We start from the raw sequence: 15,777 nt of genomic DNA on the forward strand, positions 1-15,777 counted from the left end.
TGCTGCGTGGATGAACATTTGTCTATCAAAACAGGCATCAGAATGCCCACACATCCCCTACACAAGCACACACATAACCACATGCACATCAACACCAGGCTTGCTGTTGTCTCCCACCTACTGAAACGGATCCAGTATTTATGATGCCTTGCCCATTCCTGAAGGCCTGTTCTGAGCCTTTCCAAGCTCATCAAACAGAGCAGAAAGGCAGATGCTTGTTCACAGTGGGAAGGGAAGTTGGGAGGTCTGGAGAAGCGAGGCTGCCTGAAGCAGCAAAGTGTGCCAGATGGCATTCCTGGGTCCATTAATCCTTGGAGAGGGCAAAGGAGATTTCCTTACTTTCCCTCAACTGGTGCCACACTCACACCCTGGGGATCCCTTCTGTCTCCTCTCTTTGTGCCACGTTGCCCTAGGCTGGAGAAAGACAGAGCTGCCCTGGCAGCACAGGGAGCTGCCCCTGCAGGGTCCCGCCCATCCCTCACCGCCGGGGGCTGCTCCACGCGGTAGTTCAGGTCCCCCAGCCAGAACAGGTGAGTGAAGCGATGAGTGATGTTAAACGGACTCAATTTCTTATCTCCCAGCGTCAGGAAGCGCAGGATGCTCGTGTAGTTCTGGTTGCGTCTGTCAAGACAAGAAACATCTGCCTGACATACTAAATTGCCACACAATTCCTAAGTGCCTGGGTTGGCAGGGGCTGCTGCTTTCCCAGGCAGGAACCGATGCAGCTCGACAGCTCAAAAGCAGCACATTAGAAACTGAGAACTTGCCACCCCAGCCCTGTGCTGCTCCTCAGACAGGCCCAGGGAATGTGCTCCTAAAGCCACATTTTCTGCCACCCAGGGCTCTCCCTTTCCAAGCTATATGTTCTAGAAACCCAGCATTAGACTGTTGCCTTCAGATTTCAGCAGCAAACACATAACTAGATTTTGGCAGTTATTCCAGACCCTGGAGAACCTTTCCATAGGAGTTCACTCCATCAGTGGCAAACACCCTGTGCAGAAATTCCACACCATCTCTGTTCTGGACTGGGCAAGATGGCAAAGCCAATATCTTAATTTAAAGTCCTCTTTGCTTTCAAAATCAGTCCTTCCAAGAGCTCTGGCTCCTCCCAGCGTGGGCACAGATCTCCCACTGGTGTCAGGAGCTTTGCCTTCCAGTGCTGTGCAGAACCTGCCTAGACCAGGAACACTCCTTTCACAGCTGGGTATAGAGAACCAGCCACCATGGGGATACTCCTGTGCTGCACACGCCTCCCTCTCGGCATTCCTGACAGCTCTGCCTGGCAGGATCATTCTCAGCTGTTCCCCAGGGCACAGCACAGCTCCTGTGCTCACAGCACTGCCCACAGTGAGGAGGCAGACAGTCCCCTTCAGCACATTATTCTGGGATGGGAAAAGCCTTCCCACATCTCTCCAAGACACTGTAGATCTGGGAACTGTTTTCCTCGTGCACTGGGCTTGCACGGCAGGTCACACAAGTGTTGTGTGAGACATTTACACTCAGCTCTGAAATCATTTTGCTGGCTGTTTTCCCTGCACCCATGGCCATACAGCAGAAGTTCCTCATTCAAATGCCTTCCCAGGAGACATTAACAATTTTTTTATGGTCTGGAAGACATGTTTGTGTCTGTCTAGTGAGCCCTCCTTCCAAACATGGCCCAGAGAACTTCACCCTGGGTCAACAGCCAGTTTTGAAAGGGGAGGATGTATCTTACCTGATGTATCTTACCTGTGTTTCTTTTCACTTCCCGAAGTCAAATGACTGTTAACAAACCCAAAGGAGGTTCCATTAAACATGAATGACACTCCCACTGCTCCTTTATTACCTGGAAAAAGATAAGCCAAAAATGTCAAGAAATCAATCCACCTCCAGGCTGAGTCTAGCGAAGATAATAACGCACCAAGCACGTCTTAAGCGAAGTGGAGGACGGAGAAGAGAAATAAGTTGACTTAATCAGCACAGAAAGAATTAGTACATGCAGCACAGATTGTGGCAACAAATTTATTAAGGATGCTAAAAAAACTTAGTTGAAAGAAAAGAAGTGCAGTTTCCCAGTGAAAGCCAAGAAAGAGCAACCCAATAGCCAGTCAAAAGTGTTTGCTGGGAATATAAATATATATGTGTGTGCCATGTACACACACAAACAGCCTTCCTCTCTTACAGAGTAAGATGGTGCTACTGGGATACAACTTTAGTACCACTGGTGCCACATAAATGTTGTCCCAGGAGTCTTATGGAGGAAGAGCTGTTCCATGTCAAGGAACATTTGGCAGGGACAGATCCCAGATCCCTGGCTGGGGCCAGGGCTGCTCCTCACCCAGGGTGTTTGCGATGCCCGTCTTCACGTTGTCTGTGCAGATGTGGCTGATGCGATTCTCGTGTTCTGGCTTGGCCAGTACCACTATCCTGATGTTCCAGAGGGTATGGATAGCTATCTGCAAGGATGGGAAGGTTAGAGGTTACACTTCTGCACATCCCTGCGGAGGTGCACTACATCTGCAGCCTTCCAACTCCTTCTGTAGTCCTTCTCCTACACAGATTTTCTTCCTATGCTCAGGATATGTTTGCAGTCATTTTAATCAAAGGTGGGAGGAAAGACCTCGCTATTTTCTATAGTTTTTTTCTAGCTGAACTCTGGATTACCTTGCTTGCACAAGATAGTTTCCCAATCACTATGAGAGTCAGAAGCCCCGTGGCTTTCCACATATGCTTAGATTTGTTTCTTACATCACTAAAACTCATGAATGTCCAAACCTGGTCTTATTAAGTTTCAGTTTATTTCATGACTGTGCCTGTGTACTTTGAAAGTGCAACAGCCTAGGGCAAGATCTTGGCTACAACTGGCTCAGGAGGTTTTACAGTCTCCTCCTTTTTTAAGGTCAAAATCACAGCACCACCTGAGTCAAGTTCTCAGCTTGCTCCCAGCCCGGCAGGGTCCCTGCTTTGCCAGTGGCAGAGGGGTCACTGTCCATAGCAATGTGCCCACCTGACCAGCTCCAGGGGAGGATCCCCAGAGACACAGTCAGTTCACTCTCCCTCATCCAAATGCAATGAGGGAAGGGGAGGAGGTGTAGGCAAAATCCCACTTATTCCTGTTTCTTTTATTTGAACAACATGTACTCTCCTCATATGCCCAAGTTATGTGCAATAACTGGAATAACCCCTCACCACTTTGAAGCTGATACTGGTGATTTCCTGCAGAGATTGCCTCAGGGTCTCCAGCCATTCCTTCTCCCCTTGGGGATCCTCCTGGGTGCCAATCACATAGATGTCATGAGGAATGTAGTCAGCAGTGTCGTCACGGGTCTTCCCCTGCCCCTTGGAGAGGAACCAGGAGGTGATCTTCTTTGGGGGAGGTGCTGCACCTTTTATTAACAAATCCAACACCAAAGGAAGTCAGAGTGTGTCCTGTCAAACCCAGGATGCAGATAACACGCAGGGACAGAAATGATAGCCTTCACATTGACTCCACCAACATCAGTGTGGTGTCACACTCTTATAAGATGACAAAGGTGTTACCCCCACCTGAGTCACCAATGGAGTGACTCTGCTTTGGCCACTTTGCTCTGTTTCATCAGCTTACCAAAGCCAAGGCTAGCCAAGGGTAAAAGCAGGGAGCTGTACTCCTCCTGGCCTGACACTGCCTTCACCTCACTCCTTAAGCATGACCAAGCAAAGACAGCTCAGCTCACAACAGCTGAATTAGGCTTTTCTCCCAAAATGGGCAAAAGAACTTAAATCCCACTGTCCTCAACTACACCTTGTCCCCTCCTCTAAATGGTGCAGACCTTCAGGTCTCTTCCCAGGCTGGACACGAACTGTCCTAGTCAGGGTCAGAGCAGCTGACAGGCAGGTGGTGGAGCTGCTGCTGTCCTGCCTGCAAGGTGGAGGATGATGTTCCCTGGCACCGGAAGAATCCCTCAGTACCCATCAGGGACAACTTCATGGTCCTTTGGCTGGAGCCAAGAGAAGTGTCAAACCACATGCAGCAATAAGTCTAGATCTCAGCTGTGAGCTGTGCCAGTGAGACAGCCCTGGTGTGCACATCTACCAAGGAACACATGCATTGTCTGGAGCTCACCCTGGCAGCTGAGCACACATTTTGGCAAGTGTCTGAAGGAACACCCATGTCAGAAGGGAGCCCATACCCATATTCCAGGTCCCAATGAAGATGGTGATCATATCAGGTTCTGGTTGCTCTGAGTGTTTATTCTTCATCTGTTGCAGAAGCTGACAGAACCCTTCTCTCTTCTAGACAGGGAGGAGCAGAGACAATTAATGAGATGCTTAACTCCTCCAACACAACCTCCTGACAAACTAGCTGAACCAGGAAATTCCCAGCACACTTGAACAGTAGATTAGTCCTCCACCATCCTGAAACCTTCCAAGAGGCTGTCTTTTCCGTGGTGCTTTTTCAGGCACTTAACCTTGCATTGCTCTAACAAGTGCTGAGCTGGTCAGGTCTCTTCTTCCCTCTTGTTTGTCTATATGAGCCTTTTTGCAGCTGCCATCAAAGAGTCCTTGCCTCTCCTCACTGTCCCCCTGCCCCAGTGACAGCCCAGCCCTGAGTGTGGTTCTCCAGTACCTCCCTTTACACAGTACAGCTGTTCATTTTCTGGATGTTTCCAGATTAAAGGACAAATTTATTTTTTGCAGAGCCAAGTACCATCCTTCAGCAGTTCCTCTTTCTGCCAAGGAATGCCCCGTGTGCCACTCCCCCCAGGTGCCTGCTCCAGGCTGGCAGGGAGGGAGCACCGTGTACGTACCTTGGAATCAGAAAAAACATATTCCTTCCGCTGTGTTTTTTCTTTTTCTGTTTCCAGCACAATCACCAGCTTGTTTGGGAGCTTCTGGGACTTGATAAGCTGCAAGACTGAACAGAGGCAGGGTGTCATGAGCTGCAGCCACTGAGAGGAAGATCTCCCCAGAACAAGCAGGGCTTTGCTCGCAGGCTCAGGATCTACATGGGCTCTTAGGACTGGGGCCCACTTTGCTCCTCAGATCTGCATTGTAATGTGGCTTAATCCTGCTCTCTATAGGAACAGATTTGGACTCAAGAGGACCTCCAAAGCTCATTCTACCTGGAGATCTCGTCCATCTCAAGCCCTGCAGTCTGAAGTGAAGCCTTGGCTTCCTGCAGGCAATCCCCCTGTATCCTGAGCCAGCCTACATATATTCCTTCCCCATCTGTGAAAGAGGATGTAAACCCTCCTCTAAAATAGCAGCTAAGTAACTATGAACACCAGGTGGGAAAAGCCATACATGAAATCTCATCTTTTCAGTCACTGCCAGCAACAGGATGATTTTCTATCAGGAGAGAGCCCAAGGGCATCATTTACTCTCTGATAGATCTATTTGGCTCAGTCTCAGTGGGCTGCCTGTCCAGAAACACAACAGAAAAAAAAAAAAGGGAAGTTGTTTGAATTGGGCCTTCACAGACCAAGCTGGCATTGCTCATCAGGGGACATGCTGATTTGCATACAAAAAAAATCAAGGGAAATTCAGTGAAAAATGTTACTGAAACTGTTTGGCTTTTTACCATCAAAAATCATCACAGAAGTCAGTATGTTCCTGCAGAATGTCTTTCTTCAACTGACATGGCTTTTCAGTAGAAAAATGGGTCTATTGCAACCAGCTCTATGGAGAATCTTCTACCAAAACCTGCTCCCTTGCAGTCCCAACACTAGTGTCTTCATTTGACCAGAAAGCAGGGGCTAAAACAATTTGTGAAAGCTGGTTATCCCAGTCCTGACTCCCTGGTCTCTGTCTAGCCTGCCTAGAGCCTTGCACAACACCCAGGACCAAGCAGAAATCCCTGCCCTCTGGGCCAAACCTTATCCCAAGTGGAGCCAAAGGGAACCCCTCCCCATCATCCAGGACACCCAGAGTCTAGTCCAGCATTTGTGACCTTAAGCATCTTACTTTTCTTGTGGGTATAAAACTTGTCTTCTGGACCATCTTTGGATCTCTTAATAATCAGTTTTCCCATTTCCACATCAACCTTGAGTTGTATTTTTGAGAAAATCCCTAGGGAGTCAGCTTTCACCTATTGGAAGGCAGAGAGGTTTCTTGGGAGCAATCTACACTTCAGTAACACATTTTACAAATGCACATTCCCCTGAATTCCTGGACACATATCATTATGCCAGTCTCACTAGACATCTCTAAAGCTTTTGCATGGTGCTAAACAGCATCCAGGAATAGCTGTTATCTCTGTGGCAGCACAGCCAAGTTCCCAGGAACTGAGATACCAACATAAATCTGTGTTACTGTCCTTCCACATTATGATCAGCATCGTTAAAGAAACACATTTACCTCAAAAGTGACGGGGGGAATAAGGGAGCGCCGGTGTGTTGAATCAGGACCTTCAATCAGCAGTGTTTTCACCTGTAAAACAATGTATGTGTAATTTATTGCATTTGGTGATTCTGCATTGCATTGGCAGTGATGAAACTGGAGCAGAGTAATCTCAGTGTAGCAGAGGACTGCACTGATGATGAACAAGAAACATTACTAGAGGCAAAAGATGACAGGAAAACAACATGAAACAGCTTTAGAACTCTACCTTTTCTTCAACTGAAGACAGCAAAGAAATCAGCTGGTTGAGTTTCAATACAATATTGACTGGACTTGCTTCACCGAGCATCTGAAACCACAGCACAGTAACAAAAAGAGAGGTGGATGATTTCCAAAGCACCTGGAGCATGGCCTGGAGTGCAGCCCCAGGAACACCCCCCACACAGAGCAAGGAGCACCACCTGTACCTCTGCCACTCTGACCTGTAATGGGCAGCACAAGAGCATGGAGTGTGGCTGAATGTGTATGGGAGCATGGAAGGACGAATCTGAAAACCTTTTCCATAAGTTAGAGGCAGCTGGCCATGCAAGGGGGTCACCTTGCTGCTGAGGGGGCAGGTTTGCATGACCAGCTCTGGGGCTCAACATACAGAAGTCCTGGACTTCTGGCTTTCTGGCAGCGAGAGGAAGGTCATGGGGACTTAAGTGGGCTTGGGAGAAGGAAGGATTTGGCAGTGAAACATCCTGGAGTGAAGTTTATGGAGAAAGAAGTGTGCAGTCCCAGCCCACAGGCTGAGGGAGGGTGGGGGGGTGGAGTCCTCAGGCAGTTGGTGGCACTTTCCTCTGGGGCAGAAAGGGGGGGCAAGCACAAGGGGCTACGTGGAACTGTGGGATATAAGTCACTGTGGCCCCTGCACTGCAGCCAGGCAGTGAGGAGAACAGAGGTGGCACCTGATTCCCTGAACTCTCCCTGCTCCAGCCGCGCTGCTCCCTCCTCCCCTCCCACCTGCCCGCCCACTTACCTGGGAGCGTTGGTGGACACCGGGGTGCAGCTGCTGCTCAAACACCTTCTGGATGGATTCCAGGGAGGGCAGAGTCCTAGAGGCCTCACTGGGGACAGAGACACGGCAGAGGTTTGAGGTTCTGGCTCTAAGGGAGCACTGGGACAAGGTGGCACGGCAGAGCCTGTGGGCACACGGTCACACTGGGCCTGCCCTTGCCACGTCCCCTCCGAGCTGCTGCCAGGGTGATGGGAGCATTTCCCAGCTACTGTAATGACACTGCCAACAAGGCAGGTGACTCAGGCAGTGACTTTGCCTTGCATGGCCACACTTGGCTGTTCCTTGGGTTTTGTTCTGGAGGTTCTAACGTTCTCCCCAGAAAGATACCCCAGACTCGGCCAAACCTGAGGACACGGTGTAAAACCAGCATCAACCCAACTATGCCAGCTCACAGATCAAAGTGCACTCAACGTCTCGCAGCCCAGTGCAGTTTGGTGTCTCTGAACACTGCAGGGGTGGGAGCAGCTCAGCTTAACGTGGGTCCTGTGTAGCTGCTGAGGCTGACACAGGCTGCTGGGGACAGTGCAGGGGACAGTGCTGGGGACAACGCTGGGGACAGTGTGCAAAGAGGAAACTAATTCTTAGATATTTCATCTCCCATGACAAAGAGGGGCTGAGCCCAGCAGGAGGGTGGAAGGGCCAGCCTTTCATGCCGAGCAGAGCCGTCGGCAACAATGAGGTTCCCTGAGCAGTTCTCCATTAGACTGCACAGGATGCTCATTTGTCAAAGGCTGTGTGTGAATTTGGCACAGGAGCTGAGCCAATAATGACGAGACTCATCATGGAGAGAGCAGCCAGGGAGCACAGGTCAGGAGGAAGGCGATGCTGGGGAGCTGTGCTTGCATTGTGTCTAGTCAACGCTGGAAATTAATGATTTCCCTCACTTTCCTACGTCTGAATAGACTGGATTTTATTCCCTGTTTGCTGGGGAAAGTGCTTCAAAGTGAAAGTATCTCTGTCTGAAGATCAGGTATTTGTCTAGATGCTGAACCATGGATGACTAGTGGCCTAAATTAAGCACTCGTGTGTGAAATTTCAGTCTGAAAGAATCACGGGGCACAGAGAAGCACAAGGTACTTGTAGGAGTCTGGTTCTGCTAATCTCAGTCCTCAAACACCACTATTCAGCTCTGGATCCCCTGGGGCCAGTGTCACTGCAAATGCCTCTGGCCCCAAACCCAAGACTGCCACTGATTCCTGCAGCCATGGAAACAGGCCCAGGAGGCTGCAGGCAGTTGCAGAAGCACTGAGTCAAGTTCAGTTTGGGGAAGAATGAAGGGATATTTACTGTGACCAAAAGTGCAGGCTGTGCAGGCCATCTCTCAAAAACACACAGTAGCAGCTGTTTGAAGCAACTCAAAAGTGATTTCTCATGGGAAAACTGCCCTCTGTTTACAGTGTAACCTGTAGGATGAGTGTTAGGAGGAAGAAGAGCATCTGAAGGCGTTCAAACTCACCAAAACCACAGGGTGGTTTTAATGGCACTTGTTACTTATTTTGTTTTCTTTTCTTGACAGTATAAACACATTTAGTGATCTTCATTGAAGTGTCAGAAGCCTGTGTGTCCACATGCAGTGGCACAAGTGCTGGTGTCACAAGTGCTTGAAAAACTGCCTTTAAAGCTCTCTGTGCAAATTATCCGGTGAGGGAGAATATACAAGAACACGCAGAGCAGCAATTGATGACCAAGTGATGGCTTTGGACAGTAGCAGATTGAACAGGCCACTATTGGTGTTTTTCACTTAAAGCTGAACAAACCCATTCACATGAGTAGTCCCCACTCTCCATGAGTAAGTGTCCAGCTGCTGGAGGATTCCCCTGGCCAAGGAACTTCCTGTATGCCAACTGCTTTTAGCACCAAATGCCTCTCAAAGGTACCCATCAGCCTTACAAGTCTCTTTTGTTCCATTTTCAGTACAAGAGTGGCTGCTCCGTTGTCCCCCAGGCTCTGATAAGGAGACGTGCCCTGGTTGCCCTGACCCCTTGGCCACAGACAGCTCTAGGAGGTAGCAGCAGCTTCCAGCAGAGTTAAACCAGCTTTCCCAGTCTCTGATGCACACTGGGGTCCAGTCCTTGCTCAGCTCATCAGGGATTAAAGAGTTCACAGACTTCACACTCTGGTCTGCTGTGGCCCAGCTGTGCTCAAGCTCCTTGGTCAGAAATGGGTCCTGCACCTGTCTGTGGATGACAGCCAAACTGCAAAAGGCACACACTGTTCACAAACTGTTGGCCCAACTGCTCTGCCAGCCCCACTCTTCACTGTAAGCTCGTTCGTTCTCCCGCCCCCTGAGCAGCCCCAGCTGTGTCCCCTCTCCCTTGCTGAGGTCGGTGGCCAGTGCTGACCCACAGCCTGGGGTCAAAGCAGAGGAAGGAGTCACCCAAAGGGCACTGGCTGCTCCCTTCTCACAGTGACAGCAGCAGGACCCTGAGAGGTGGCACAGCTGGGCTCTAGAGGTGGTGAGAAGTCCTAATACAGCCCCACAAAACCCTCACTTGCACAGCAAGTCCGTGCTCCCCAACAGCTCAGCGAGTCTCTGCTGCACAACCCTCAGCAATGCCTGCAAATTCAAAGGAGCTTCAGCTCCACTGAAGGAGCTCATCTGTGCCAATTAGCATTTCTTCTTAGTTTTCATTTTTGGGTTTTTTTAACCTGTTCTCACATAGTGTGAAAATAATGGAATTGGACGTTGAGAGAAGACACCAAGAAGCAGCCTGGGAATTGCCTGTACAGTCAGATGCAATCTCTGTGCAGGTGAAGAATGCTCAGGGTAATAAAAGCTAAATTTAGGGATTGCCATTGACTAAATTTGAGTTCAGAAGTCTGATAAGGAAAAAAAGCTAAAAACCTTGATAATTAAGACTACAGAAAACAGTAAGATACCCAAGCATTTGACTGTTATCCAACTGAAGGTAAGCAAATAGTTTGGTTGAATGGTAGAGATCCATGGGACAATTTGAATAGAAAGGGAAAGGTTCCTCAGTGAGACCTGACAAGGACTGGAAGCAGCCACAGCCTGCAGTTCTGGACCATCATGAAAAAATTGAGAAGGCAGCTCCAGTGAACTGAAATAATACAGATATAGGGAGAAAATACTGGGGAAGTGGGGAGGAACTACATGAGGACTTCCATTTCCATAGCTCTGTGCAGCCACCAGAAGGACAGGGCAGACACTTGCCCTGTGCTGCGACTGTGGGGGTGCAGTACCCCTGGTCTCACCAGGCTGCCACCAGCAGCACAACCCACCCAGCTCTGCTATAGGATGTCACTTCGCAAAGGCCAGTCCCCAAAACTCCCACAGAAAATCTGGGAATGTAAAAGGTGCCCTGGCAGTTGAAGGAATTACAGATCTGTTGTACCTCCTTCCTTGCCATTCCACACGCATTTATGAGGAGTAGGGTTGTGAAACCCAGATCAGCTGAAGCAGAGTAAGAAGCTGGAAATGGATGAATCCAGCCATCCTCAGCACAGCAGCACTGGAGGTGTTCCAGTAACACAAGACTCTCACTTGTGAGTTCATTTGATTTTAGTTTCCATTGTTCAGGTTTATTCTTAGCCAGCCACCTGGGTCTCCCCTTCTGTGGGGGAGAGCAGCAAACCCCCCAGGCAGGGTGCAGAGGGGCAGCTCTCTGCACAGCCTGTCCTCACCCTCTCAGGGGTCTGGCTGGGAGCACCTGGCTTCCAGGAGAGCAAGAGCAGGCCAGCAGCACCACCAGCCTCGTGCTAACACACCAGACAGAAGGGGATTGCAAGCCATGGGTAGCAGTGATGTGCCCTCGGGTGCTCCGGGATCTCTGCACAAGGGGGTGCTGATCTCATTCACTTACAGGCAGCAAGGGGGGAATCACCTCCCTCCACCGGAGAAAGATGGAGCTCAGCAAGGTTTTACTTCCCTGTTGGAGTTTTTCCTATTTGGGACGTGGAAGGTCTATAAATAGGAAAGGTAAAATTTGTAGAGTCTAGAGTCTAGGCTTGTTCCTTTTTTCATTTGAGCTGGACTGCACCAACATCAGTGGAATCACTCCAAGTTCATAGTGCATTAGTGGGAAGGAAAATCAGTGTTTAAAACCTAGTTATAGACCAATATGTGCTTGTTTCCATAAATGACTTGTGCTTGACAATTCCGTGGGTGTGATTTATGCATTACCAAATTATACAGTTAATCGGTTAGGGCATTTGTTGTTTTGTTTTTCCTAAAGAAAGCATAAAATACAATACTCCACTGACTGAAACCACCTACAAGAAAACTTCACTATCAAGAGCTTTGTCTTTTTTATACACATTTCATATCTTTGGACCAGAATCACAGGCCATGAGATCTAAATATACTGTTTTTGAGGTCAAACCAATTTTCTATGCCAGAAATGAGGGTTCTGAATGCATGCGCATGGAACCTGTGTTAGACTACAGTGTTACAGCATTATCCTTTGCAAACCAGCCTCTAGTTACCTGAAGAGTCCTTTGCAAAGAGCTGTAAGTAGTTTCTTCAGCTGAGGAAGATTACTTGAGCCAGTCTGCACCATCTCGAAGTCACTGATGATGTGAACTCGCAGGTAATCCTGGATGAGTTTAAGATGCTCGTCAGAGACACTGTGAAGGAAATAATAAGGTTAAAAGCCAGCTCTTCTCTCTACACCCAATAATCAAACAACTTTCTTCTTTTTCTGAACTTCCCACTGCCAGCACACACAGGTGGGGAGCAGTTTGCCTTGGATTTCAGTGTAAACATGCAGTTCTCAGAACCAGACGATGGATCCCCCGCCACTGCTGACACCTTCTCCTCTCCCTCCTTCCCTACCCCAAACCGTCTGAGACTGCTGAGCTGCCACACCAGGCCAAGTCTTCTGATGCCTGGTCTTGCCAAAGCCACGGTGGCATCACCAGCCTCGAAAGGTGAAGCCAGGCTGCTGTGAGATCACCTGTGTCAGCAGCTCAGGAGCTCTGGGGAGAGGAAGACTGCCCTTCACCTCACCAAGTTCCACTTGGAAGGTTTTATTCAAGCAATCCGAAACAATCTTAGGGGGGCTGAGACCACAGAGTTGTACCTCGTGCTCCCCTCCTCCCTGTCTCCCCGGTGCTTGGACTGTAGCACCTCAGGGAAGGGTGAACCAGGCAGACTGTACGTGCTGTGCTGTCTCGTGCCCTGACAAGTGCAGAAAGTCCCAGCTGGCTGCTTGTGATGATGCAGATGAAATGGTGGAGGCAGCTGAACAAAACTGGGTTTCTCTCAGTCAGCTGCTACTGGGCCACCACAACACAACCTGCGCTGCCACACACGACCGCCGTTTGCTCACAGCCTCCCCCTGCCCTGCCAACAGACATGTCTGCTGATGGTATTTTTGTTTCATTTTTACACTTTGCAGATCTGGTCATTAAATGTCATGTGGCTTCCTGTAAGGCTTCAGTGCATGTCCAGATTTGACACAGCATGTGGGACAGTGTGAGTCAGACCCATAGCTAGAGCAGATCAGTAAATCTGAGCACCTGGAAATCCACACACAAGTTTATTCCTTCTGAAGACTGGTTGGTGCTTCCTAATACAACGTGTAGTTCAGGCATATGGCTAATATACTATACTTTATATTAGAAAGCTATACCTCAGTGGAGAAAGTTTTAATTTTTTAATAATTTCAATTTTAACACTACTCTAAAGTGTTTTTTCTAGATGACAGCTGGACTGTAAAGAGCAACCAATGTACAGTCACTGGTACTATAAATGAGGAGGAATTTTATTCAATCAAATACACTCTCATTTGTCCCAAACACAGAAGCCCAGAGAGCACAGGGCTGGGCTGAAGGCTGGTCCTGCAGCCCTGTGACTTGCCATCCTCACCTGCTCGTGTCCTGGTACTGCAGGCGCTGGAGTAGTGTCTCAGAAAGGGACAGTTTATTGATATCTGCCACTCTGGAGTTTTCAGGGAGAGAGGAGACCTCCTTTGTGTCGCCACCCGGCAGTGCCATGAGGATGTTGCGTGGGGGCAGGATGGGAGGGGTGGGCACCAGGTCTGGAAGGGAAAGGCACAGTCATCTCAGTACAGCCATCGGACCTCATCCCCCTCAGCCCAGGCAGGGCAGAGCCCCACAGTCCCTGCAGCCACCCCTTCTGGGGGCCTCTGACGTCAGAGCTGGACAGCCCAGGGCTCGGCACGGCCCTGGCCCTGCTCCCAGGGATGTCAATGGTGTGAGACCAGAGGGCTTGGCCCTCTTGCACAGGCAGCACCTGCCTGTGCCTGGCATTGCAGCCCCATCCGAGCCAGTCTGGCCATCCCATCTGCACAGCAATGAAGTTGAAATACACTCTAAGCATTTTAGAAAACACAGATGTCCTTCACCCATATCACTCCCCTTATCATGGGGATCTGCTGCTGGGGCAGAAGGGACAGAGGGGCGTAATAGAAAGAGCACCAGAAAATGGTAATGGAAAGAAGTGAATAGCTAAAGTAAGGAAATACAGATGGAGAAAATAGACCCCATGATCCAGCAGAGGGGCTGAATATCCTGCCTTGTCTCGTGGGCTGGAAGAACAAATGGTTTTCCTGCTCTGTCATCCTGCTGCTCAGCACACCTGCCTCTCCTGGGAGAAGAGTGGGTTCATCTCCACTGATCCCAGGCACGGTTACCTCTCTTTTCATACCAATTGCTCCAACACTTTGGCACATCTCTCATGTGTAGCCATTTGAGTTGTGAGGTTTTGGTTGACTGTCTCCTAATGCTGCAATTTGCATTACAGAAAGATCCCCAGGACTCATCCACTACTACTGGGCAGGTGCTGTGATTCACAGAGCCACCAAAGCACTGAGCCATGGCACAGTTGGGTGGTACATCTGCAGGGTACTCACCTTCCACCCCTGCAGTTCCACATCTAAGATGGCCAGACATCTGTAGGCCCTGCATGGCTCCAGCACCATGGAACCAAAGTGCCTTTTAACAAAATCTGACTCTGTACATGACGAGCCCGGCCCCAGCGCTAATCTCTCTCCATCTGAAGGCTCTTAGTCTTGGCTAGAACTTCATTCCCTGCTGCTTGCCTCTCTCTGTATTATTTTTGCTGTAGTTGCCTCCCCCGCCCTGGAGACTCAGTGCAGCTGGCCAAAAACCAGGAACATCTTTCCTGAGCAGCTTTGCTAAATGTTGCTTAGTTTCTTCAGAAGGATTGCATACCAAAGTCTTCCAGCTCCTCTCAGATACGCAGTGGGTTACATAAATGCACACAGACACACTGATCTGCTGTAGTGCACAGGCCTGTCCATCTGTCCCAGGGACTGTGTCCTTCAGACAAGTTTTATTGGAGTGCTCGTTGTTTCCAGACAGACGTCAGAAAGGACAGGAAGGATGGCTCTGTGGGCATGACCTTCCCCTGGGGCTCAGGAGAACAATGACAGATCCAAGGGATGACCCAGGAAAAATCCAAGGAACATTCCAAGACCAATGAGTGTCAGGAACACACACGACATTTGACATAAAATAGCTGGGATGATGCCAGTCATATCTCTTCATCTTACATCTGCCTCTGTACACAGTTAGACTGTCTGCCACTGCTGGATCTGTGCCCTCTGGTTCTGACTGTCAGAAATGCTCCCTAGATCAGAGCAGTTGAGGGGGCCTGAGTTTCAGAGGACCCCAGACCCTTGGCAGCTGCAGATGTGGCACTGCAGAGGGAAGAGCTTCACGTCCTGGGGGGCTCATCTCTGCTGTGACAAGGGCCCCACGGGTGAAGCACGGGGAGAGGGCTGCAGAGGCAGGGGAGATGGCTGGACATAAACCAGCTTGAGAGCAGGGAGGGACAACAGATTAGCCACCCCCACACCAGACAGGGTATAACTCTACAGAGTCCCAGTGTATTCGCCTGGGTGAGCTAAACTGATGCTCCAGCCCCAAACAGCTCAGTGTCCTGCCAGCTCAGGCCTCTCTGTGCTCTGCTCCATTTTATGTCACTGCAGATCTCTAGCCTCAAGGTGAGAGTCAAGGGTCTGCATTACCAAGTCACCCCATGGGTCTCTTACCAGTGTCCTCCTCCAGTTCATCCGCAGCCTCCTCCTCTTCCCGTGGCACGGGATATTTGAGGTGCCATATCAGACCCATGTTCTCCTTCCTGTAAAATTCTATCAATTCCTCCAAGTTCTCGAAATACTTCACGGGAACACCCTCTGAGGCCTGAAACAAAACACAGAGGCAATCATGGTCTGGGATTTCCTAGCCAGAAACACAGAAGATCAATTCACAGAGAGAGGAGAAAGCCACTAGTGAGAGCCAACCCTGCTCTCGCTGCCCATGTGAGCACAGGCTGAGCAGAACAGCTCCTGCAGCACAAACAGAAACAGATACACTCACAGTTCCAGCCAGAGTCAGCACAAACACCAACCCCAAAGACTCACTGAAGCCAAGTGCAAGAGCTCTCGCTGGACTCAGCGTGCTTGGCTTCT

At 49.6% G+C, this 15,777-nt stretch overlaps 1 protein-coding gene across 6 annotated transcripts in view; it reads right to left on the reverse strand.

Annotated features, from left to right (window-relative positions):
• INPP5D (inositol polyphosphate-5-phosphatase D) overlaps positions 1-15,777 on the reverse strand; it is a 59,892-nt gene that overhangs the window by 10,805 nt on the left and 33,310 nt on the right. For all 6 annotated transcript variants that reach the window (XM_050308544.1, XM_050308545.1, XM_050308546.1 and 3 more), the window contains 13 exons: positions 15,358-15,508; positions 13,188-13,359; positions 11,804-11,944; positions 7,319-7,406; positions 6,566-6,646; positions 6,316-6,387; positions 5,923-6,046; positions 4,767-4,873; positions 4,149-4,251; positions 3,169-3,365; positions 2,318-2,435; positions 1,729-1,825; positions 483-621 (listed from right to left, as the gene is read on the reverse strand). In XM_050308544.1, coding sequence (XP_050164501.1) covers positions 483-621; positions 1,729-1,825; positions 2,318-2,435; positions 3,169-3,365; positions 4,149-4,251; positions 4,767-4,873; positions 5,923-6,046; positions 6,316-6,387; positions 6,566-6,646; positions 7,319-7,406; positions 11,804-11,944; positions 13,188-13,359; positions 15,358-15,508 — 1,590 coding nt within the window. The remainder of the gene's footprint in view (positions 1-482; positions 622-1,728; positions 1,826-2,317; positions 2,436-3,168; positions 3,366-4,148; positions 4,252-4,766; positions 4,874-5,922; positions 6,047-6,315; positions 6,388-6,565; positions 6,647-7,318; positions 7,407-11,803; positions 11,945-13,187; positions 13,360-15,357; positions 15,509-15,777) is intronic.

The sequence above is a fragment of the Myiozetetes cayanensis genome, unplaced genomic scaffold (genome assembly GCF_022539395.1).
Source record: "Myiozetetes cayanensis isolate MyiCay16 unplaced genomic scaffold, myiCay2020 scf13, whole genome shotgun sequence".
Classification (NCBI taxonomy): Eukaryota; Metazoa; Chordata; class Aves; order Passeriformes; family Tyrannidae; genus Myiozetetes; species Myiozetetes cayanensis.